This window comes from Podarcis erhardii (genome assembly GCF_964252035.2).
Source record: "Podarcis erhardii genome assembly, chromosome: 2".
Classification (NCBI taxonomy): Eukaryota; Metazoa; Chordata; class Lepidosauria; order Squamata; family Lacertidae; genus Podarcis; species Podarcis erhardii.
In genome coordinates, this window is record NC_138498.1 from 52369510 (window position 1) to 52395813 (window position 26304).

Genomic DNA, 26304 nt, shown 5'->3' on the forward strand with positions numbered 1-26304 from the left:
AATTTATGCATCCTTGTGTAGTGATTCTCTGAATGGAGTGAGCCCTTTGCTGTTTCCTTTGGCCTTTTGCTAGAAGGATAATAAGAAAGAGAGGACTTGCCGTTCTGAGTGGCTTAATAGATTCCTCTCGGCTGCCAGCAGCAAGCTGCTGTTGTGTCTCAAGGACATCTCTGTTGTGTTTCATGGCCCAGCTGGAATACTCGGTGGATATTTATTAGCTACAATTCAAAATGTTAATTAATAAAAGTCCTTGACTCTCTCCTCTGGAGGGACTGGTATGAACAGTTCTCCCAGTGCTGCACCACTTGATATGCTGCAAACCTACCAATCACACGATGAAACCCACAATTAGGTGAATTGTAGTGCTGCATCTGGGGCTTGGTCGGATGTCATAACTCATGGGCGAGATAAACACTTTCTATGGGACCTTGAATTGGAGCCAGGTCTTGCAGTAAAAGGAAGATGCCTTATCATAAAGTAGCAAATATGTGGTGAGGTGAAGCACACATTATCATGTTGAAAGCCAAATATAGCAATCTTTCTGATAATGGTTTGTTCATATTAAAAACTCCTCCACCTAACAGATTATTCTTCCTGCTTCATTTATGCATTCAGGATTGTAGCCTGATTTCATTAAAGTTTCCAATTACATTAGTTCCAGAGGATTACATGTACAGGCTCAGTGTTCACATATCACTAAGTCAAAACCATTGCTTAGCAGGAATGCACATGTTCCTGGACAGAAGATCACAGCTGGCCCTGCAGTTCTGCACTGTGTGTGCTGCTGCTGTCCTACTTGGAGCTAAACCATGGTTTGTCTTCTCTAGACAAACCATGGGCTGTAAATCAAGAACAGACCTCTTCTCTCCAAGAACTTATATGCTTGTGCATTAGTGCCAAACCATGGTTTGGCTTGGTATAACCTGTGAACCTAGTCAAAGACTGTTGTTCAAAAAAAGAAAAGTAAAAAAAGGCTCCAGTTAGTACTTTAGGCAAACATATTTATAGTTGTGTAAGCCTTTGTGGGCTAGAGCATGGATGGGGAACCCACGGGACTCCTGATGACAGTGGACTCCAGCTCTCATCATCCTTTGCCATTAGCCATGTTGCTTAGGACTGGTCTCATCTAATTGGGTCCAAGGTTGCATGGACAAAGTGGGAAGGCAAGACTGGGCATCTAGTAACCACCGTTGAAACTTACTGGTTTAGGAATGCAGTAAGGCTGCTTGGATGGATCTGTGAAAGTCCCAGGACATGCAGGAACTGAAAGCCTCTTTGTATTCTTTCCTTTTCTCAAGTTGAAATAGCCTTCCCCTTCTCCCCACTAGTGGCATAAAGGAGCGCAGCAGTGAAGCTGTGAAAGTCTGATGTGTGCGACAAAAAAGCCATTGCTGAGTCAAGGGATTTAGCTGCTAACAGTTCTCATGCTGAGAGCCTTGAGCTTTCCATGCACAGACTCCTAAGTGGCTATTAAGAACAATCTGCTGTACTCTACCAGAGAGAAGCAACAGACAGGACAGATTACGCTCTTTGCTAGCTTCTTGTTCTTTCCAGTAACTTGTCTTAGAGACCTGTGTACATCCTTGTCATCTGTGTTCCAGTAATGTTAACGAGGGCAGAGCCATTCCTCTTAAAAGGAACACTATAAATATAATACACTGTGAGTTACACCATGGCAGGGAGAAGGAGATGCAAGGTTTTTGTCTGCAGCTACAGATCTGTGGTGGAATGTGCTTGACAAACATTTCTAGTGGCTTATCTAATTTTTGGTGCCTTATCTATAGATCTGCAGGATCACTCAATAGGAGGCCTCTGGGGACTGTGTGTGAAGCCTGCACTTTGATTATACAGCATCAGAGCCTTACCTCTGGAATGGATGTTCAGAATTTCAAACATCCACAGAATTTAAACTCAAAAGATACACAGTGAATTAATTTGTCTCGTCCCTTTGTTAAAGCTATCCAAGCTGGTGGCCATCACTAAGTCTTGTGGGAAGAGCGAATTCCATAGTTAACTCTGCACTGCGTGAAGAAGTGCCTTCTTTTGTATGTCCTGAATCTTCCAGCATTCAGCTGCGTTGGATGGCCTTGCATTCTAATATTACGAAAGAGGGAGCAAAACTTCTCCCTATCCATTTTCTTCACACTGTACATAGTTGTGTACATTTCTGTCATGTTTCCTTTTACTCACCTTTTCTCTAAACTAAAAAGCCTCAAATTCTACAGTGTTTTCACATAGGGGAGTTGCTCCATCTCCTTGAACATTTTTGGTTGCCCTTTTCTCAACCTCTCCAGCTGTACAATATCCTTTTTGAGGCAAGGCGACCAGAATGGGACATAGTGTTCCAACATGGAATTTGCCTTTTTCACAGCTGCTTCACACTGTCAACATCTTTCATGAACTCTCTTCAAAGGACTGAGTTATTCTCCTTCATACCTGATTTAAGCCTTAGCTTGTTCTTTAACCACTTTCCTTGACGTAATCTTTATTTAGTTTCTGCCCTAGAAAAACTGGATGTAGTAGTAGCCACGCTTTGATTAAGGTAGCAATCTAAAACTCTCAGATTCCTTTGGCCTAATCCTTTGGACTATTCCTTGAAGGTCAGCAATACAGTTTTAAAATCCTCTTTCTGCCATCTTTCTTCAAGGCTGCCTCTATGTGTATGTTTGAACCACTCCAGCGTGGCTTTTGTGCTTGCCTTCCCTGATTCTGTGGAATACCAATGTTTACACCTGTGCTTGTTTATTTTTATAATTATAAGACATTTTGAGCCCTAGATGGTGAAAAGTGGGAGTATAGATTTTTAAAATAAATAATAAACACACAAACACATACACAGAGTCAGCTGACCTTATTTGCCTGCTGAGCCAGGCTCAGTCCTTACTGGTGGCTGTTTTGCAGGGTCCCCCCTTCAGATTTTTTGTAAGCTCCCTCCTTCCTCAAAGAAAAGTCTGCTGAGTCTAATGCTTCCTCTTGTGCACAAATGGTGTCATTTTGACTATAAAAAGAGCCATATTTCATAGAATGAATTTGCTATTGTATAGCATACTTAGAGACACATAGCTAGGTGAAGGCTGAAACGGTATTTGTAGTAACTGATTGCTTCCTGCAGCCATCCTGCAGCACTGTCAGTAAATCAAAGCAAGGGAGCCAGGAGGAAAGATGGGTCAGAAAAAGAGTTCAGCTGATGTGAGCTTTCTGGTCAAACTCTATTTTTTGCATCAGTTTCAATTAAGAGGATTTTACTTAGGATCAGTTTTAAATGTGATGGTGCTGGTGTGAAAGTTGCCAAAACTCATTTTTCTCTCTACGGTGCTTTGTGTAACTGTAAAAGATTATGACCACACACTCACCCATGCATATGCAGCCTCTCTTCAGGGCGCCATAGCTACATCTTGGCACAGGATAAGAGACTTCTAAATACTACTCCAGAAACTTGAAGCACCCATTTTTAAGTGGCCTCTGTGTAATCCCCAGCCATCAAATTTAAATTGACCCTTCCATGTGCTACATTTGAAGCTGGTGATGAGCAATATCAAATACCTTCCGTCATTTTGGAAGTGGTACAATATGGACTACAATTTATATTTTATATTAAAATTTTAAGCCTATTTCTCAGGCTGTATATATTTTGCACAGAAATAACTTCATGAGACAGATTGTGCTAGAGATTGTTTCTGAGTGCTCAATTTGATTGCAGATGTTTTGTGTCCTGTTATGGAAGACATCACCTTTTTAATGAGAATTGTTCTCTAAACATCCTAGGGTTTGTTCCTAGAGGCCCAAAGATGGTACCAGGATTTCTGTACAGAGCAAGTGTTGAAAGTCTCCCATTAGTACTCATGCTTGGTGAGAAAAAATGAAGACTTGCCTTCTGTTTTGAGCATTCACTTTGTTGATCTTGTTTTTCTTAGAATGAGATGCAAAGACAAACACTGGTTTTGTTTCAAGATTGTCCTCATTTTTGGTAATGACTGGGTTCTGTAATTATTTTAGGGCCGATTGATTAGTATCCCCCTCCGCCACTGGGAAAACAGAACTGTGACCTAAAACATGTAACATCCCCATGTTCTTTCACTTGTTAGCCTTTCTAAGAGGTATGTTTATGGGCCAATGCCACATTGTTTTCTCCTGTTGCAGAGTGGGGTGATAGGCAGAGGGGAGGAAGCTGCAGGTTGCTGCAAGCTGACTGCAGTTTCCTGTCTTGTCTTGAGTTACTGCTCTCAGAGGTGTATCTGGTCAACCTGAGAAGGTCCTGGCAAGAAAATAAAAGTGCAGGCTCCCTTCCCCCTCCTCATCCAGACATGAAGCATAGCAGAAAAGAGATGGGAAGTGATGTGTTAATACATTTAGCAGACAAGAAAGAAAAGCAACCGTTTTCAAGGCACTGCAGTTGTATGCTAGACAGGAAGAACCCAGTTGGGTCCCCATTGGAATCTCTGTCTCCCCTGGTGCCCAAGAAGTAAAGAAAATGCTTAAGGCTGATACTGTCTTGATTATTATTGCCCCTCTGCTGATTGTCTGCTTCATGAGATTCTGATGGGGTTTAGATGTAATGCCAAACTGATTTGGTGTTATGTGTACAAGCAAGCCTGAGCCTCTGACGTCTACACCCCATACTACCACCACCCCTACTTTTCTGGTTCTCAGCAAACGTACATGGCCAGATTCTGGCGAAATGACAAACTGTGTAAACCTTAGTTTGCTCACATGCCTAGGAACCAGGCTCATGCCTGCTTGTGTATGTAATACTGTGGATTCCATATGATTGGCTAGTTATCCTTTAGGCTTCTGCCTTTCCTATCATGTTTGCTGATCAAGCTGTGGTTGAGCATTATTACATCTTGTCTGAGCTGCTGTCTGTATTGGAGAATCCTCAGACCCAGGAAATTTACTTGAATCCATATGTTTTATTGAGTTGCTCTTTGGCCCCTATGTCTGGTTTCTAAGGCTATGAGAGCGCCAGCTGTTTCTCGCCAGAGTCTGTTGCTGGCATCCCTGGAAAGAGGAATGCAGTCTGCAGCACATCCTGTGAACGGTCACAGTTTTCAGTGCTCTTAACATAATTTTGCATAAGAAAAATGTTTTCTGTGATTTGGTGCAGATGCATTGCCCGTGTTTAAATTTAATGCTAAACCTGGTTTAGCACTACACAAATGTGATTCCTGCATTGCATGTGGTTGGACTAGATGATGTGTTGGGTCTCTTCCACCTCTACCATTCTATGAGTTTATGACAGGCACCCCCAACCTGCAGCCCTCCAGATGTTTTGGCCTACAACTCCCATGATCCCTAGCTAGCAGGACTAGTGTTCAGGGATGATGGGAATTGTAGTCCAAAACATCTGGAAGGCCGAAGATTGGGGGTGCCTAGTCTATGAAATGAGTCTAATGAAAGGAAACTTTTCATTAGACACAGTTCTGTTGATACCAGGTATATAATAAACCATCTTACATGGCTCGCTTTCAGGTGGTTTTTACCAGGAGGTAAATCTCCCTATAGTAACAAAATGAAAGATTGATCTTAATGCGCTACATGTTCTTAGAGCTGTTTTTGTGGTCCCAAGAATCTTGTATGGGAATTGCAACCACTACATAGCAGCTGGTGTGAAATAGCTGTCATGGCTAGATCGGCCAGATCAATATGAGGCCTCTCTATCAAGTGTATGCAGTTAGGCTTTTACTGAGAAGTTTATGTTAAAAGGAGGGAAAAGCTTAGTTGACAGCTATCATTTTAGCTGGTGTTGTGAGTCTGCCTTCAAACCCTGCATTGGGTCAGTGCTGCACGTTTGTCAAATTAAAAGCACATGTTGGCTGGGTAAAAGGCTGGTATCTTTGTCACAGCTTTCATTTCTTGGAACAAAGGGGTGATTCAGGGACAGACACTGTATTTGCAGGAACTGTTTTGAGGTTTCTATTTACAAACAAGTGGTGTGTTTATTTTATGAAACAATTTATAAAAAATAAATAAACCATTAGCAGCAACTTTAACGTGCAATTTATATCATGTATAGTTGAGATGTGTAAACAGCTTATGGATTTCTCAAAATGTAAAGTGGTATAAAAGAAAAATAAATACAGTTGCAGATTCTGGACCAAGAACTATCCAAAGTTTGGACTCTTCTTTATGCCAACAACTTATGTACAGCCATATAGACGGGGTTTGTTACGTTGTCTTGTTAATCAAGTTTATTTTCTCTTTCTCAGGGAACCAATTGGAAAAAAGAGATCTGGTAAGGCAAATACTTGTTTTATTCCCTTTCTTGATCTTTTATAAAGCTAATGGAATTGACCACACCCAGTGACCAATTGACAGCTGGACTGAACCACGTGCTTCCACAGGCCACCTGTATTATACTACTTCTCTTTGATGAGGTGGAAGAGATTGGACGAATCTGTCACGGAAGTGCTGTTTCTCTTTGACTTTTGTCCTTCTGTCACCCTCTCTTTTGTTTCTACTTCTGTGAGGGTGATCCCATTACAGATCTGGTCCAGGAAGCCTAAAAGGTTCCCCACCCTGTTCTACAGGGTAGCAGTGTATGAGAGCAGATTGGCACAGTAACCATCTGTTCTGTTTATAGCTAGGATTGCAGTTTAGCCAAAATGTCGTTGTCCATTTTTGCGGTTGGCTTTGGTCAATGAAGGCAGGTTAAACATGGCACTTGAAGTGTAGTGCACATGTGATGAACAATTATATGCTAATAGCTGTCAGTAGGAGTGATCAGTAGTCTTGTTTACTAACTTGGCATTTGGAGCAGCTATATTCTGTGCTGCTGTGTCACTCCCACCTTGTTCCCCAGCACAGCTGATTATGACTCCTGTCTGTGCATGTCTGCCATCTTTCACTGCAACACCTAGTCTAGTTGCAGTTTACACTACATATAGTTTGCCTGTATGCTGAATGATGGTTGAGGTAGGCAGTGAATAATAGGAGAGGCTACAGAGTTTGCACAGTAGAAATGAAAGAAAGGGAAAAATAGTAACCTGTTTAGAAGCAAGATGTATGAAACGTGTTCTTAGAAGGCTCTTCCTTTGAGCTCAGAAAATGCTTTGAGCCGAAACTTGGGCAGGCATCGTTGTAAACATCAGCAGGAGGCTTTGTTCTGAGCTGTTCTGTTTTCTTTTGTATTCATTATTGCATTTGTCAAAGAAGACCAATTTCCTTTTCTGCTTGCTGTTTGGTGCCTGGAGCTGATTGCGGCAAACAGAGGACCTCCAAGGGCAGTATTCCCAACAATAATCTACGATGGATTCATCCTTCATCCTTCCGTTTTAGTCAAAAGAGCGTAACAATCACACACACACCTGCTTGCCAGTAGCAGTTTGTGCTTGAACATGTAAATCCTTCTGCATTGGCTCTGAAACTCAGTGCTAGCTGATTGCACTCCCAAACACCACCAAACCAGGAACCCCACCCTGCAGGGCAACTAAACACCTGCCTGCTTCTTTCAGCTTCCTTAGTGGAGTACTATGTACTTTTGAATTTTGCCGGCATGAAAACACAATGAACTTTATAATAAGTTTATTTATTCCCAGTGCAGAAATACCGGTCAGTTTGTTTCTGCAAACCTGAGTAACTTAATCCCATGGAGCATATTCTAGTTTATAAATACACCCACACACAACATTAAAGGAAGGTAGAGATATTGGAGCCTATATTGGAGCCTATTCAGGTAGTCACATGTCGCTCAAGAAGATTGGGCACATATTCTATGTTGCTGTGATCTGCCAAAGGATTACTGCTTGCTCAAGTTTGTTCTTGGTTTTTACTTCGAGTTCTCCCCAGATTGCTGTGTGCGTGTGTCTGTATCTGTATCTGTATCTGTATCTGTGTGGTGCCTTTTGACCACATGAAGATCTGCACTTGCAGTAGGAGTTCATTATTATGATTATCTTGCCTCATCTTGACAAATGGAGACAACACACGGTTGTTAATCTTTCATTACTTTTGCATCTGTATATTTATATTCTTTTTTGTGTCCTCATTGCCTTTCTCCACCATTTTTGTTCCTCCATCAGGACTTATCCAGAGAACGGCTTCTTTCCTTCTGAGAGGTAGTAACAGCAGCTTGTTGCTTGGGCCTTGCTTTCACGTTTCCTCCCTGCTGGGCAACACGTGCTGTTCCTCTTGGGCAGTCTAGGCTCCTCTCTCTTGCCACTGCTTTGTCAGGTTGCTGCTTCCCGTTGGGTAGGGGAGTGCTGGGGTGGGTAGGGGATGTTCATTAAAAAAATCTCCATTGAATAGCACTGAGGATAAGCAAATGAAACCCAACTAGGATGGTTTGCAGCCCGCTACGTGGCAACTCTACTGCTTTGCTGGTGGTGGTTTCAAGGTTTGGGTGATAGATGGGAATAAATTACACTGTGGCTTTAATGGCAGGGGGAAACTGGAATTGTTGAGTGATTGGCAGCATTGCCGCATCTGACACAAATGAACAGCTTTTGCACATTTCCATGTTCATTTAAATATATGCAAATTGCCATTGATCAACATTTAGATGCAAATACTGATATTTAAAAGATGTGTCAATCCTACCCTTTGCCCTCTTTTTAATGGAATCTGGAATCTTGCAAAATTCTGTCTAGATTTGCCGCTTTGAAGGGAAAGTTTAGGTGCTTAGTTGTGAAAGGTTGTGTTGGCATCTAAATTTTAAGTGACAATTCCACACTCACCCATCCAGCTCATTGTGCATATATACTTGTCCTTAATTTAGCTAGTATGCATGTACTAGGGTGGCTATTAATTTATTTTTATTTTTTAAAGCTCTTTGTAAGTAATTGGAAGGCTGTTTTTAAAATCTTGTTCTGCTGGGTAGTTGTTCTTGGCAGCCCACTTGGCCTAAATGGACGTGTCAGGTGATTATGTATTGATCAACAGGAGTTAAAGTACATCTCCACAGTCTGGCAAAGCTTATCAATAAATATGAGCTGCAGTGGAAGCCTCATAGGATTCTATGATCATTCATAACTTGTCTCATTCTTTGGGTATGAAAGGATGTGTGAGTGTTTGTGTGAGGGGGGATCAAAGCTGGTTTCAGAAGTCAAAAGAGGGCATAAATTTTTGCCCAGCCTACAGCTCGGCCTTCTGCGGAGCATGAGATCAAATAACTGAGCATATTAAGGAATCTTAAGTGGCCTATAACTTTGTTGTTGTCTTTGGAGTAGATGAGAAATTGGTCTGGATCCATGACTTAACAGGCAATCTTACAAACAAGGCTAATGTGAGGAAGCTCAAAACCTAGATTTGCAATTTTAAGTAGATCCATTCTCTAGCTGTAATCATGCCTCAGTCATGAGGTTCTTGCAGAGCAAAATATGTTGTATGTATGTCTCTTCTGGTGACAGGTCACCAATTCACAGATCTATATAGCATTCTCAAGTCCAATATTTGTTCATAGAATCCATTTGTTTCTTGGTCACATTGAGTCTACTTCACACAGGCATGTTCATTGCTTGGTATCTAATCCTTTGGTGATTTCCAACCATAAGTGTGATCTGTCATCACTGAGGTTGTTGGGTGATATGAAAGTCCCATCTGTTGTGAATTGTGATCAAACGGCAATCCTGGCTCCTGTTACCTTCTCTCAGGAGGTTAAAAAAAGGAGTGCTACTTTTAAGAGCTCATGTTTGCCCCAAGATGGCCACTTTTTCTGTTAACGCAGCCTCACAGCTTAGTGGTTGAGAATAATTGTCCTGAGAGGGAACTGCTGAAAATAATCCTCACTTTTTCCGCTCAGTGCTGTTTACTGCATTGTGTTGCTGTTTTAATAGGTAGTTTGGAGGTGCCAGAGGTGCCTGTTGAAGCTGCAAATAGCCCAAGAACACTATGAGTAATTATATAGGGGGGTTGGGGTCCGGAAAAGGGTTCCTTTCTCTTCATCCTGTGGTTGTTTTCCTACTATGGCCAAGTCACTCTGTGCTTGGGTCTAGTCAGAGGGTAGTTCGCCTCAGACAGGAGATGGGACCTACAGTCCTACAGTGCATTATTTTCTCAAAGTTATATTTGTTTCTTCATGACAACATATTCCAATACACTTCACTGTTTTGGGAGCTTTAATTAGTACTAAGTAGGGCTTTGCATTGCTCACCTGGAATGTTGAGGGAAGTTGGTTTGGATCTAACATAGTAGAAAATGCCCTTTTATTCCTTACAGTGGGCCTGTTCTTTTTTCAAGTCTCATACAAAACTGACTTTCCTAGAAATTGAATTGTTTGGCAAGCTTAGAATCCAATAAACTAAAAGCTGCTACAACCTTGCCAAAATCCTTTGATCCTTTGGCTGTGCAAGGCTGCCATGTCTTTCTCTGCTGCAGTTTTCATTGTGGAGTTTCCCGTCTGTTTTCTCCAGTCAAACCAGTCCATTTTGCTAAAACTAGCTTTGTTGCCCTCATTTGAGTATTGACTATTTTCACTGCCCTCCAGGATTCCTGTTGCTCAGTTTTCTTTAACCCTTGAAATGGTTGAGGCCCCCTTTAGGTCATTTCAGAAACTTCTGAGGGCTTTGGGCTCTCTGGTTTTTCTGATTGTCCGGCTTTTATTACATGAGAGTGCTTAGCTATCTTCAGGAGCCCAGAGAACCAATAAAAAGTGTTCCATGGGAAAGCTCTGCTTCAATCAACGTGGGTTTTTAAATACTCGCCTCAAATTTCCTCTGTGATGAAGGTGCAAGTGGGAACTAATTATGGAAGTCTTGGCTTTCTAAATGATACCTTTTAAGTGTTGCCTTTAAATCTACAAGCCAAAGAAGTATCAGGGTTCTGGGTCATAAGTCCAGAACTTGATTGGGATTTGCATGCAGGTCTTTGAGTGACTTACTGTAGAACTGCAAGGTTTCACACTCCCAGTTGCTTTACAGTAGTAACAACTGAGAAACTTTCACCTAGATTAAAGGTAAAGAGTAAAGGGACCCCTGACCATTAGGTCCAGTTGTGGTCGTCTCTGGGGTTGCGGCGCTCATCTCGCTTTATTGACTGAGGGAGCCGGCGTACAGCTTCCAGGTCATGTGGCCAGCATGACTAAGCCGCTTCTGGTGAACCAGAACAGCGCACGGAAATGCCATTCACCTTCCCACCAGAGTGGTACCTATTTATCTACTTGCACTTTGATGTGCCTTCGAACTGCTAGGTTGGCAGGAGCTGGGACCGAGCAATGGGAGCTCACCCCATCGCGGGGATTCGAACCACCGACCTTCTGATCAGCCGGTCCTAGGCTCTGTGGTTTAACCCACAGCGCCACCCACGTCCCTTTCACCTTGGTTGCTTGGGGGGGGGGTCAGGAAAGGATTTTTGTGTGAAAGGACATGTGAGCTTGGTTCTTTTGCCTAAAGCAGTAATGGCCAAACTTGGCCCTCCAGCTGTTTTGGGACTACAATTCCCATCATCCCTGACCACTGGTCCTGTTAGCTAGGGATGATGGGAGTTGTAGTCCCAAAACAGCTGGAGGGCCAAGTTTGGCCATCACTGGCCTAAAGTATAGAGGGGGGAAGAAACTTTTGCAGCTCCCCTTTATCAGCAAAACATTATTTGTTAAGAGGACAAGTGGACAAGTTATATAGGAAATGCACCCAAACTATGAAAAGAGATCAAAGGTTTAGAAGAAAAAGTGATTTCTAACTCTCCCACCATCAAGCACCATCTAATTAAATGTTTTCCCCCTTTGCTGTTAAGATGGGGCGTCAAACTTAAAAAAGAATTTGCGTGCATGTAGGTTAACCAGATAGTAAATGTGGTGTAAAATAAAACACATAAGAACAAGAATCAGTGTGTGATCAGTTTACTTCGTGTCTTCTGAACAGAAATATTTCATAGGTGAAAGGAATGGCGCTGGAACATGTTAAAAGCAAAAGTGACTTATGGTCTTTGCAGTCAAGAATAGCATTGCCCCTGAGACTGCAGTCTTGGGTACTTTTATGAGAGAGCAAGTCCCCTTGAACTCAGTGGGATTTACTTCTAAGGAAACATGCATAAAATTGGGCTGTTACTTAGAGTGTATGGGATTAAAGTTCCTCCTTGGTGCATGTGACATTGCACAGAAACAGAAGGGTTTGATGGCCATAAGAAATGGTCCTCTAAGGGAGCATGTTTCGTTGCACTTCTCTCTCTCTCTCTCTCTCTCTCTCTCTCTCTCTCTCTCTCTCTAACATTCGGTTTCGGATACATTTATCTTTGTGAGTAAACACTGCTGCCCCTTAGTGGCTCTGAATTTATTTGTTTTATTTTTAAGCAAACCACAGATTTCTTAAAGAGTTTATTTTCCCGTAGCTTCTTTCTTTGCATGGATAAGCTGAAAACATTTTCTGGGCCTTACAGGTTTTCCTTTTTTCGTTTCTTTTCCTTTCCTTTATCTCCTCTGCATCTGCCCTATAAACAGCAGCCAGGATGATGATCTGGAATACAAAGGAAGAGCCATGTGTTAAACTGCAAAGAGCAGCTGAATTCTTGAGGTCTGTGGTCCTTGTAGCCCAAAACCACATCCTCCGGAAGTACAAAGCTTGAGTTCTTGCTGGGCCAGATGGAGTGACCACAGGAAATGACTCCAGATAGTCATCTTTGGCAAAGAGCCATGCAATACCCTAATGTAAGGGGAGAGTTATTCTCCCTTCCAATGAATATAGATTTCACCACCACCACCACCACCAGTTGAAATTAAGCTCTCTAGATAGGCTAGCTGTGCTTAATTGGAAATATCCTAATTGCAACATAGATTTGAAAAAGGCTTTTGAATTACCACCCTCCTTCTTAAACATTTCATCATTTTTTAACAACCAAGTTAAGAGTGAGGTCTTGCAAGTTTATTAGCGTAATCAGATTTTTGCCCCAAAAACCATATACTGTAGCCTAATCCTACAAAGTTTTGAGTTAGTGGAATTTTTGCCGAAGACTTTGCTCAGGACTCTGCTCTCAAAGTAATTCTTCCTACATCTTATTTTGACTACAATACCCAGTCACTTTCCTTGCATGCCCTGATGTGACTACATTGGCTACCAATTAGTTTCCAATTCAAAGTGCTGGTTTTGGTCTATAAAGTATTGTGCTGTTTGTACCCAAATATCGCAAGGACCACTTCTCATATGAATCAACATGGGCATCTGATACCCATCTCTATGCTCTCCTCTGAGGGAGGATGTGGAGGGTGGTGGCATGAGAATGAGTCTTCTCAGTGGCAGCTCCCTGTTTATGGAATGCTTTCCCCAGAGATGCCTGGTGCCATCACATTTTAAGTTTACTAGACATTCATAGGGTGGGGGGGGGGGATGGTATCTTTGGTAAAGTAATTGCTTCTATAGCTCAGAGTATGCGACAATGGTATCAAGTATCAAGAAGGACCTATCCGCACCAATCTCAGTTGTCACCTGTTTCCATCTCTCCATCACCTTGCCCAGGGGTCTGCAACCCGCGGCTCCAGAGCCACATGTGGCTCTTTTACACCTTTGCCACGGCTCCGGGGCGGATACTAGCGAGGGGAGGAGGCGCACTGTGGTGGGCGCTGTACTGGCTGTGACGTCGCATGGGGGCGGTGCGTGCGTTAGTTTTGCGGCTCCCAGTTGTTTTTTTCTTTGGAAACGGGTCCAAGTGGCTCTTTTTGTCTTAAAGGTTGCAGACCCCTGACCTAGCCTCTTAAAGCTCACATTGGGCTCTTAAGGTGTTGTCACGAGAAAAGCACATTATAGTCTGTGGCACATGTGGAGACCAAGTGTTTGTCTTGTTCCCTATGACACAGGTGGAGATTTGGCATCTGCAGATCCCATGGTCCTGGAGCAGTATGTGGTGGTGGCAGATTACCAGAAGCAAGAAAGCTCTGAGATTAGCTTGTGTGCTGGCCAAGTGGTGGACATAATTGAGAAGAATGAATCTGGTAAGGAGAGCTCAGTGGAAGCTTTAAATTAGATACATGCCTTGAGATTTCAGTAAAGCTTTTGACAAAGCCCCCCTTTATATTCTTGCAGAGAAACTGGTAAAAAGTGTACTGGACAAAATAATTGTTAGGTGGAAACGCTGTTTACCTTCCCGCTGCAGTGGTACCTATTTATCTACTTGCACTGGTGTGCTTTCAAACTGCTAAGTTAGCAGAAGCTGGGACAGAGCAACGGGAGCTCACCCCGTCGTGCATATTTGAAATGCCGACCTTCCAATCAGCAAGCCCAAGAGGCTCAGTGGTTTAGACCACAGCGCCACCTGCATCCTTCCTTTTACCTTTACCCGTCATATGCAATCTAGCTGAGATTCCTGCTTTGCAAGGGGTTGGACTAGATGACCCTCGGGGTTCCAAATCTACAATTCAATGATTCTATGAAAAGAGCTTGTAAACAGGATCTCCTGTTCCTTGTAGGTTTCAAATGAGATCTGAAGCCCAGTGCCTGTTTTGTGGAGGTGGATGGGACATTTAAGCAGGCTGGCATCTATCTATATAGGAGGGTCATGCATGTATCAGCTTGTGATGACTAACATCTACATGCAATAAATGCCAAGGTTTAAGGGCTTCTATTGCAGCCTCTGATACACAAATCACTCAGCTATATGCTTTAGGTGGTATTGTCCTTGGCAACAAGTTACACAGGCACAAAGCTCCCATTTCAGAGTCGCCATATTACATTAATAAAAGGACCATGCCATTCTTAGTTGCCAGTCCAGCTTTTTTGATGGGAAAGTAATGTGCTCACCTTCTTACAATTATCTTAGTTTATTTAGTAACATGACCCATTGTAGAAGGAGCTATGCTTAGAATTAAATTAATGTCTTTCTTTCCCCACCCAAGGAAATAATATATACAATACTTTTGCCTTCCTTATTTAAGTAAAATAAGAAGTCGCCTTGAAAAATAGCTTTGGACTTGCATTTTGACAACAGAGAAACTTCTACTACAGGATTATACTAGTAGGCGATTTGTTTTTTTCAGCACAATGAAGCAAATTACTTGCTGCTCAATTTCTATCCACCAGCCATCCATTGTGAAGCAGTGACACCAACGTTGTTGCTGTTTCAAAGCACACTGTGCTGAATTTTTATGGATAATTTTAAACTTCACATTATTCTCTTATTGAATAGCTTTCTATAAATTACCATCTTGATTTGCTTCAATGTCATATAGAGGTCAAATCATTTCATAGTTATTCCCTGAATACCTTGTGTTACCATTCAGAATAGGGTTTTTTTAATGAATTCTGAATTCACATAAAAAGACAAGTGCACAATAAATTGAATTACTGTATTAATTAAGCTGGGTTTATTGTCCGAGCTCAACAACATAAAGAGAATGATAAAGAAATAAAATTATCTATGTGTAAAAGTCAACTCCCAACGTTCTGTCATTCTCCCCAAACATTGTCTTATGCTTAGTGCGACTAAGAAAGTCTTAAGGCAGAGCTATGCAAACACAGTCTTGCTTGTTTCTCTGCAGCTTCCATTGGGTTCTGTGGAACATTATGGGCTGCTGTCTAGGACCTAGTTGAGAGGGTTGTTGACTGTTTTACTCTCCAGAATCAGCAGCAGGTTAAGATGGTGTCTCTTCACCCCTGAAAACAAATGGCTTCCATTTTCATATAACAAAAACTACTACCTGAAGACAATATTGTGGAGGAGGCAAAATAATGCCAATCTCCCCTGCTCCTGACAGGCTAAAGAATATCCCTTCTCCCCTTTCTGAAGGCTCTTCCAGTGCTGATCTACTTTCTAGCAGGTGACATAAAACTTTATAAGCTTATTGGAGACTTTCCAGAAGAACTGAGCTCTTTTTATATAGACCAAGTGATTTCGCGTTTAAGGACATCCTGCCAATTTGATGTAACGTTTGCGATTGGGAAGCAGTATAGGGTATAGCTATGATTATGTCAATGATTTTAAAATATGTGATCATTTTAATAAAAAAATATTCAAACACTGTGTGACCTTCTAAAAATTAAGTGTCTGTAGTGTGGGAGCAGCTGAGATGTGATAACTCTGAGAACGTTTTCTCCCATAGCCTAAAATAAAAGAAGAGCCAATTCCTTGGAGGTTGGTTTTATTTATTTGTGGGTTAGAACATGTATTTTAGTGTAAACACAGAATTCCAGGATCTTACAACAGATGAAAGTACAATTTTATGAAAACATTTCCAAAATAGTAAGTTCTTTTTTAAAAAAAAAATCATTGCTTCGTGAAATAGAACGTTGACAGATTAAAAAGATATTCAGTAACTAGTGGAAAGCCATGAAGGAGGGAGACAATTGCACTTCACAGTGTAAGGTAATACATTATCTTGGTCCAGCCACTGAGAAAGTGTTCTCCTTCTCTTGTCCCACCCAGCTGTTTCTCCACAGCTGGAATGGATGGAATGGATTCAGTTCCAAAGTGAGAACTTAATGTGGCTTTTCAGCTAATGCTATTTTCCTTTCCCTTTAGGCTGGTGGTTTGTGAGCACATCAGATGAACAAGGATGGGTCCCAGCTACGTGCTTAGAAGTTCAGGATGGAGCCCAGGATGAATTTTCAATGCAACCTGAAGAAGGTGAGAAAATGGCTTAAGAGAAGGTCCCCAATAATTCCTGGGTTTTTTATTTGGACTGCTCTAGTCCAGCTAAATTTTTCAGGCTGTTGTCCAGGGAGCAAAAACTCCAGTTTGGTTTGCATTTTAAAAAGTCCTAGTATCTCTCCTCTCTAGCAAGCTCCCATGAACTGGATATCACTGACAGAGAAGGTGGTGCTAATGAGCTCACTTGAGCCTTTCCCAGCCTTCAGTATCCAACTTTTCCTCCAGCTTTGAGCCACAAGCCACACCAGCCTTTGATATGAAGAGCACACATTCTGAATTAAGACCCCTAAATGGGTGCTTTGTTGGGTTATTTTTTTTTATGACAGCTGCTGTTATCCTATTGCATTGCACATGAGTAATATTTGCTATGGCTGTCCACACTGGAAAGTCCCAAGTGGTTTACATGGACTCCACGGTGGTTTCTCTTCCCCTTTCTGCTCAAGTTCACATGCACTTATTTTCAACAATGCGGCAACAGCAGGTGCTCCTGGGACATTTTTACTAGGTCCTCCCCATGGTGGCTTCTTGTGATGGAATGGGAAATGCAGAGACAGACATCAACAAAACAGGTCTAAAGTGTCAAAAGTGCACAACGCTTTTTGAGAAACTTCTTGAGTTTGTTGTGATTTCTTCGTTCCTTCCTTTTTTAGAAGGTGCAGATACTTCTCATTTTTAATATGACGCCTTTGTTAAGCAAAGCATCCAAGTCTTTCATATGAGCTATGGAGGGATCAAGGTGCATTGTCTGGTTGTGGAATTGTCTGCTCTATTAAACAAGGCTGATACTTCCAAGGAGTGAAGAGCTGCCTCCTTACACCCTGTTTTGTCCCTCTCCTGCTTCCCCAACATGCTCCTCCCAGTCCCATGGAGATACTGGTCTCTTCCCAGGCACGTGGGCCGCCGTCGGACTCTTGGGGACTTGTACACCAGTGGATGGGGTCAAGGTGGATGCTGTGGAGATTGCTTTTATTGACCTCCATTTGTGCTTTGGACATTTGTCTACTTCCCGTTTCTGCATGTGCTGCCCATTGTGGTGTTTGCATGCGTTGTTGCATGTAATATATTACTTATTCACTGGGAATCCACCCTTTGTATTTCCTTGTGTGCATTGCTGGTCATATATGTTAAACCCCCACCCACCCCTCTTTCTCCTGCTTCTGGTACTTACTGTGTCAATGCCTCATGATTTAGGAGTTCTGCTCTTCTGTGCCAGACTAGAGAGGATGTTAAATGCTCCTTTACATTCAACTTGCAAGTGCTAAAAAATGCAAATTGCATTGGGTGGGCTGATAATTACTGGGCTCACAGCTGGCATGGTGAGAGAATTTTTTTCTTTGTTTCCCCTGTTATGGTCTTAAGGAAAATCTCAGAAGCCAGTATTTGTTCTAGGAGACATTTCTCTCCCAAAGCAAATACCACCTTTCAAAAGAGGAATTTCCTCAAGACTGCAAGGATATGTGCGTGCAAAGTTTAAATTCTCCCTCCATAACTGCTGTGAGCCTATAAATTATCACACACACACACACACACACACACACACACACACACACACAAACACGTCTGGCTGATGCAATTAATAAGCACACACTAGCATGTTAAATATGAAGATACATTTAATGTCTTGTCTGGTTGCCCTTAGTTGACTCAGATATTTGCTTCTTGCACAGTGTTTCTAGCTTATCTTAAATCTAGAAGGAAAACAAAGACTGGCACAGACCTGCTGGATGTAATTGGCCACATCTCAGAATTTTCATGCTTTGGCTGTGTTCCTTATAATTCCTGTTGCATCCTGATGCCATGACATCTGTTTGATGCTCTGCTGATGTGCTTCTGATTTGTCAGGAAGTACAGTGTGGAGCATGTTGGTTGTGTGCTCAGGCACTTGGAACACATTTTATGGCTAAACATTTCAAGTGGACACATACATCTACTGAAGTACCTCATCGTGAAGTTGGCAGTTCAAGGTTATGTTAGTCTAACCAAGTGCTTGTCCACACTTTGCTTGTCCCATGCCCAGAAAGCATGGGTCTGAGTGGTTTTCTGCTTGCCCCACCACTTCCCCGGGAAAACCTGCACTTTGCAACTGAATGGAAGGAAATATAAGTCCACGAAAAACCTGCTCCGAATCAGCAGTAAAGAGTGGCTTTTCCTGGAGAATGTGGCAACTCAAACTGAAGTGTGGATGAGCTCATATACTGCAGTTCTGTAAGTGGAAAGGACTGTGCATGTTGTTTCAGCTCTTCCTGCCAGAGATATCATTAAACTAGCTGTGAAACTGATTCCTGGCTCTGCATGAGGCATTTCTAGAAATGGAGGCTGCAGATGAGTATTGAATGCCAATGGCAGTCTTGCTGAGGCAGACTAGCTGGCATCACTTTGGCAGCTGTGCATAGGGAAAGCAGGCCACAAAAGCATTGTTTGTTACTTGTCAGTAATGCAGGTGGTGTGTGTGTGCTTGGATTTCTTGCTTCTCTTTCTGTAGAGTTGTCGTGATTATGTTTTTAGTGATACCAAGTTCTTCCGCCTAGTCTTAGCTAGCTGTTACTTCCTTTTCCTTTGGATCGTCACTGGAAATTGGTTACAAGCCTTATGGCTCTGGTGTTGGCATAATGCGCATTCCCCCATAACTTTACCCACAGTCTGGTACTAGGGAGGATGGAAGGCAGTGGCAGCTAACCTGTAGCCTTTCCGATGTGCTTGGCCTCCCAACTCCCGTCAGGCTTAGCCAGCGTATCCAATGGTCAGGGATTAGGAGAGTTGCTGCAGTCCGACAACATTTGGAAGCTACCACCTTGTCTATCTGTGATGTAAGAGATAGGGAATGGTTGTCATGATAACAGGGGCAGAGGTCAAGTAAGCACACTGTTTTTACAAGAGAGCTCGACAGTGGCAGCATGACCCCAGGCGAGGAGAAACAGAGGAAACGAATGGGATACAATCTTGGAACCAGTGGAGTTATTGCAAGAGCTGTGAAATAGCTGCTTATTGGAGTGGTGTGGTTCCTTGAGTGCTATAACACGGGAGGAGCATGGTCTCTTTAATTGCACAGGAGAAGCTATCTGTGAGTCTCTGGTGTTATAGCGCTCATGTGAGTGGAGCACTCAAATGAACACTTGTGCACCCAGATAAAGCTGCTGAAACAACATCGGAACTGATGCTTAAGGTGTTTGGTATCGGACACTTAGGGCAAATGGAGAAGCAGATTCTTTTTAGAACAGGCCTGTGCAGCACCCCACCCCTGACAAGCCTGGTGTACGCAGCCCACCTCATTTCCACTGACCACCTATTACAGCTGCCTGTCTTCAATTGGAAAAACAGAGAGGTTGTCACGCACCAGGCAGGGGCTGATAGGGTTCATTAGACTTGCAGGAGGGTATTACAAGTTATGTGAGTAGATTTTTGGAAGCTTGTGTCAGGTGGATAGGCTCTCGACCCTGGTGTGTGATGCACCCGATTGCCAAACTTCCCAAGCCATGTAATCCAGTTCAGAGTGCAAGACTTAAACAAACACGGACTTCTAACAAGTTTTGTTTTCTTCTCTTCTATTTTGCTCCCAACAGAGGAGAAGTATATGGTCATTTACCCCTACACTGCTCGGGACCAAGATGAAATGAACCTGGACAAAGGGGCTGTTGTGGAGGTGATCCAGAAAAACCTGGAAGGATGGTGGAAGATCAGGTACCTTTCATTCGGGGTTAATGAAGACGAACCAGTGGGAGGCAGGCATGCCTGAATATAAGGGGCAAGCTACTTTTATTTATTTATTTATTACTGCAGTCTTGTGTACTAAAACCCAATGATGCTTATCTCTGTCTCTTGCAAAGCACCCTTAGGAGAGGGTAGCTTCCATCCAGGAAGGGACAGAAGGAGAGATCAGGTTAAGACACACAAAGCTCCAGCAATGACTGATGTAGAGGAATGCATTTTGTGGCATTCTGCTCTCTTTCTAGGAGATAAAAATTAGATAACACAAGCTCTTTGAGGAAGAGGAGTGGAGACACAGAGGCAATACTTTAATGTTGAAAGGAATTGCTTCTTGCATTATGAACAGATGGCATATTGCCTCGGGACAATGAGATACCCTGAAAATCTCATTGGCACATTTTGGTATATAAGGTGGTCCCACCAACACATTTGTGGGTTTCGGAAACATGTGAAGGAAACTATCCAAAAGGTAACGAGGCATGATGTGCCACTGAAGCTACATTTTCATATCACAAAATGGTGGGTGCAAAGAGGTGGGTTCTTTAGCTATCAAAAAAGCCTTTAAAGATGCTGTAATGCATAGGGGGAAAGGTACTCGAACGGTTGAGTTGGGGAAAGAGGTTGTAGAGAATGCCCTGAACCATGCTCCTTTATTGGCTTAAACTGCATGCTGCTGCAGTTGTTGTTACAGTTAAGGGCACTTACTTCCTTTTAGTGGTAAAATGTGTTTATCACACAGTCTCTGCTTTAAACCAAACCAACACACACAGGATTGTCACAATGACTGCAACTGAAAGTGCTGGATGGTGCACAGGTTGGTTCATTAGATGCAAAAAAAGTGTGTTATTTTAGTACCTACTTTTCGTAAGAGACCCATTTCTACATTTCTGACTCCAACATAATGAAACTGCAGACTGATGAGTGAAATCCTCCAGCATCCTTAAATTAAGGGGGGAGGTCTCCCATCTTTCTGTTCTTTTTGCCTGGTATATTTCTTGCTCCTCAATCAAAGCATCTCTCTCAACTGTCCACTCTGTTTGCTGTTGAACAAGTCAACCATCCATCAGATTTTTGCATCTGTATTGCCTAAAGAGGCTGCTGTTTGTTTTTGGTTTGTTTTCTTTAATAAAAAAAAATTCTGGCTATAGATTTTTGAAGTGTTTAGTACAGCTTTGTTCACCACTTGAGAATCTGCTGTATCCACCAGCCTTGTAACGGGACAGCTAAAATATGGTTCACATTTGCAATAGAAAATGGTTGAAAATGTATGTGTTAATCAGATGGGGCAAAAATACAACACCCTGTTTACAAGGCAACTACAGCCATATTGATCAGGGCCATAACAGAACTAAAGCAGAAATAATGGGCAAACTAAGCACAAAAAAAGAACGTCTTGATGACTATGCTCTAACCCTTGGTTGGTCAACTAGAGGTCTCTTCTGGCTACATTAGTTGTAAGTCTTGACACTGGGCTGCCACTGACAAAGTGTGTGTCGAGGTAAAGCAGAAAGCAGGCTTTGATTTCCGTAACCTTCCAATGAACCTGCAGCATTGGCAACCACTACACCAGGAAAAAAGAATGTGTGTTGACATTTTAAACTGAGGAAATTTGCTTCAAAGAATCTCTAGTCTATTAAAGGCGCAGCAGCTGGCGTCATCTGATCCTAGCATCTTTGCCTCTGGCCACTAAGGTGGCATTTTCCTGTGGCTGGCACCAGTCCCTCCTCTCTGGCAGATGTCCTTGGTGGATGTGGTTTCTGAGTCACGGTAAAGGTTTAGGGCTATTGTTTTGTTTTGGGTTTCTCTTCTTTTAATGGTTTTGATGTAAGAAAAGAAGACAAATGGCACACTGGAAAAGTAGCGACCTTTGTATAAGAACTGGAAACACCAAGAGTTAGACTGCTTTGCATGTGACAGAAAAGTAGATGCACCTGTTATTACCACATGCCCCAGTGTTGTTTCCTGTTATAACTTCTTTTTTACATTGTGTTTATGTGCCACAGAGAAATGTGATTGGCCCTAGATCTCTATGTATATGCAGTGTATGCATTAGGGATGGGGAACCTCAGGTCCAGGGGCCAAATGAGGCCCTCAGGGTTTTTCCAAGGTCACACAGCCCTCACCAGTCCTGCTTTGTGCCCTCCTTGAGTGTGTTTTTTGCCTGGCTAGAATGTGCCTGGATGGAGAGGGATGTGTGAATGTGTAAAAACTAATCTAGTGTACAAACAGCAAATTTCGCATTTGCTGCTCTGTGGTTTCCCAGAAGGGGGTGTAGGCTGAAAAATTCCGCCCAGCCCCAGGTGTCCACATGGTGAGAGTACACAGTTTGCCTCTACACAATATAGCAGAGGTGGGGCAGTCTTTGGCCCCTCCAGATGCTCTTAACATCCATCTCTCACCAGCCTCATGGCCAGTGGTCAAGGATTATGGGAATTGCAGGCTAGCAACATCTGGAGGACCACAGGTTCCCTCATCCTTGCATTTGAAGGACACAGCTGATATGTATGGTCTACAAACATGTACCTGTCAATTTTTCAATATGCGATGTGGCCCTTAGTCAGGCCCACTAGACTCTGTGACATTTGTCATGCTGCTTCAAAATAAGCAGAAAGGATTCTGGACTCACTACATTAGAATAGTCCAGTGCATTTCAGGTAACAAATGATCAGAGGGTCTTTCTCTGTGCCCGTGATGCACCCATAATGGGTTGGAGACTCCTGTGTTCCAGATTAGTCTTGCTGTCCCTGTATGCCATAATCCATTCCACATCTGGAGACTGGTTATTACAGCACAGCATACTGCCAGTATATAGCCTTTCCCCCCAATGAGGTACAGCCACCTTGGGCATCTATGGAAAAATGGGAGATAAATTAGTTTAATCAACAATAAGCAAACATTCATAATTGTGAAGGTATGGGGTCTTGAAAGATACTCAAGAGTGTATCTCTCAGATAACGGAAGAATGAAATGGGGGGGGGGGGATCTGGATTGATCAGTCTGATTTCTCAGAATGTTGATTCAGAACCCTTTTTGTGCCTCTCAAGAACTGCTATGAATCAGGCTGGCTGTAGCCGTGATAAGAACGAGACAGAAGTCTAAATAATTTGACTATTCATATTGCTGCAGGTATCAGGGTCAGGAGGGCTGGGCCCCAGCATCATACCTGAAAAAGGGGAGTGGTGACATGCTTGCTCCAAAACTGGGATCTGCCACTTCCGCCCACTCCTATGCACTAGACCTGGATGGAATCTCCCGGCAGCAGAACTCGGCAGGCCGAGACAAGGATGGGCCGAACAACCAAAGAGATGGAAGGTTTGATGGTCGCCCATTGCCAAATGTGGACCTTAGGCGAAGTAAGTTGGGAAGAATGAACAATAGTTTTGGGTTCTTTGTAGGACATGCTAGCCTGGTGTGGTGCAGGAAGGTCTTCATGGCTCTTGAGTTTTGTGGCTTCTTGAGAATTATAATTGGTAGAACTGGGGTTATTTAGGTCAGTTCAGCAAATCTGACGGTAAATTTTGGAATCCTTTCTAGTGTATGTTTGTATTGCATTCTACTTCTGCTGCTATTCCAATGAAGCATATCTCAAACTTGGTGGCAGTTGTTTGGACATTATGCATCTAGGGGGGAATGCTGTTCAGGATTTTAGTGTAGGTTTGGGTGTGAAGAACCTACCCACCCCCCACCCCATCTCTATAATACATGTACCCACACAGTCTCTCTTTCCCTCTTGCTCTTTTCCCCCTCAGACTGGACTGGTGGGGTCTTGTTAGTTCTTCTTAAGTATCACTTTTTGAAGCATGTTTTGATATCCTTTAATCACAATGAAATATTTTCTTGGCAGAATCACCAAAGATGAGACAGAGACCCCCTCCTCGTCGAGATCTCACAATAGTAAGTATTGGCCACAGTTGCTTTAAGCTGGGGAGTTCTGGTGCATTATTAAATACACAGAACAAAAATAAGCTAGACCGGTGGTGGTAGAAAGGGACACAGCTTGTCTTGCTGCATTTTGCATTTTGGCAGAGATTCCCATGTGCAAACATGTCCGTGTATGTAACTTGCTTCTTAATGAATGGATGAATATGGAAGTGATAAAATAATGCTCTGGTAAGGATCAGGCCATTGCCGCAATATATAAAGGGGGAAATAGTTCTTTCTACATGCATGCCTTGTGCAACTGAACCCAGGCACAAAATTCATTGCATGAGAAGCTTCCCAAATATTCATCCTTGTGATCCACATGTGCAGTGGTTCTACCTTATATAGCTGGTGCAGGAGTGAGGCTTAACCCCCCCCCCCCAGATCTGCTTTCTTCTGTCAAGGGACTCTTGCCTTACGAATGAGTATATACCATTCTGTTTTGAAGTAGCTGCACAGGCCTTTTCTGTTGTGTTTATGGCCAGCAGCCACCCACAAAATATACTTCAGTTGTGGCAGTTTCCATAGCACAGGTGCTCTGGAAATAAGACTACTTACCTACCATATGTGACAATGTACAGTGTTACCTCAGGTTAAGTACTTAACTCGTTCCGGAGGTCTGTTCTTAACCTGAAACTGTTCTTAACCTGAAGCAGTGCTTTAGCTAATGGGGCCTCCCGCTGCTGCCGTGCCACCAGAGCACAATTTCTGTTCTCATCCTGAAGCAAAGTTCTTAACCCGAGGTAATATTTCTGGGTTAATGGAATCTGTAACCTGTAGCATATGTAACCCAAGGTACTACTGTACACTGCATGCATATAGAGTATATATTCTTAATCCATCATGGGAGCATGGACTAAGGAAAGCTTTGCTTATAAGCTTTATGCATTTGTTTCTCTATGCATATAACTTTCCCCTCAAGTTCAGGGATTGACCGAGGAAACGTTGCCTTCCCCATGAGGCCCTGGAGCACACAAAGCTAGCAGGGTCAGCAGTTGAGATATGTCTGTATAGATGTTCCTGAAATAGATTTTGTTTTTTAAAGCAAACTTGGCCCATTTTCCAAGTCATTCCTTTTATAACATAGTATTAGAAAGTGACTATATTCACTGATAAAAGAGTCTACAGAGAGTTGAAAATAAAACCCCACAGAGGGAACTCTTAGGGTAAGAAGATCCCTTGGGGGAAAGTGAGGGGGTTTTGCTTCTTCAGCGATAGTTTTCCCAGGAGCAGCCATTCAAAGCAGGGCTGAAGCTGGGAATACTTCTCTGCAGAGCTGAATTTTAATCTGAGCTGCACAAGAATTCATGAGCTTCTAAGGCTCTCCTCCCCTTTGAGGCAAGCAGTATGACGTCTGGAAGTTCGTTTCCAGGCCCAGACCTGCTAAACATCTCCAGCATCTTTAATCCCGTGTGGCCTCTCTTGAAAGATGAGCTTGTCTGCAGTAACTGTAAAATCAGTGAAGCCACATGAACCTGCCAGCCAAATGCTACCTTCCTTGTGGGCTAATTTGGAGGGCAGTGGGGTATATTGTCCCTTGTCGTCTTCGGACAGAAGTAGGCTGATGTGTGTTGTTTCTGCAACAGCCCCGTGGCCTCAACCTGCCTAAGCCCCCTGTGCCCCCGCAAGTGGAAGAGGAGTATTACACTATTGCTGACTTCCAGACTACTATCCCGGACGGCATCAGCTTCCAAGCAGGAATGAAAGTAGAGGTGAGGCTGCATCCGCCCTGCTCTTCTCCATGCCCTTTGGGGCTTTCCACGGGTCCGCATGCTAAATCCTTTGTGTTTGCAGTAGTTGTCTGATACAGTTGCTTTATGCTGATGGTTGACAGGGATGAGCAGTGCTATTTTCCCTAAAAAAAAAAAAGTTTAGGAGTACTCCCATTTTGACTCAAGAAAATCACCATTTTATAGTTCAAATCGGGGAAAATAAATACAGTAAATGGACAAAAGTACAAAGATTCACAAAATGTTTAGGGGTATGCGTGCTCCTGCATCCGCCCGAGAAAAAAGCACTGGGGATGAGGGTCAACTTTCTGTCCTTCTATCGGTGAGTAAGGAAGGATAATCCTCCCTGGTGTGCTGTCTTCTAGTCTGACTGGTATGTTCGTATTCCGTTTTAAAAGGTGTGTGGAACAGCTCACCTTTCCATCCTCCCTCCACACATGCATAG

The 26304-nt window shown here is 42.9% G+C and overlaps 1 protein-coding gene across 5 annotated transcripts in view; it reads left to right on the top strand.

Annotated features, from left to right (window-relative positions):
- The window catches only part of SH3PXD2B (SH3 and PX domains 2B), a 104043-nt gene that overhangs the window by 70254 nt on the left and 7485 nt on the right, over window positions 1-26304 (top strand). For 2 of the 5 annotated variants that reach the window (XM_081852051.1, XM_081852048.1), the window contains exons 6-13: window positions 6207-6232; window positions 8019-8054; window positions 13718-13852; window positions 16375-16479; window positions 20064-20181; window positions 23335-23561; window positions 24053-24102; window positions 25716-25841. In XM_081852051.1, coding sequence (XP_081708177.1) covers window positions 6207-6232; window positions 8019-8054; window positions 13718-13852; window positions 16375-16479; window positions 20064-20181; window positions 23335-23561; window positions 24053-24102; window positions 25716-25841 — 823 coding nt within the window. Of the gene's footprint in view, window positions 1-6206; window positions 6233-8018; window positions 8055-11325; window positions 12441-13691; window positions 13853-16374; window positions 16480-20063; window positions 20182-23334; window positions 23562-24052; window positions 24103-25715; window positions 25842-26304 lie in introns of those variants that run through there. The other 3 variants (XM_081852050.1, XM_081852052.1, XM_081852049.1) reach the window with 3 other exon arrangements.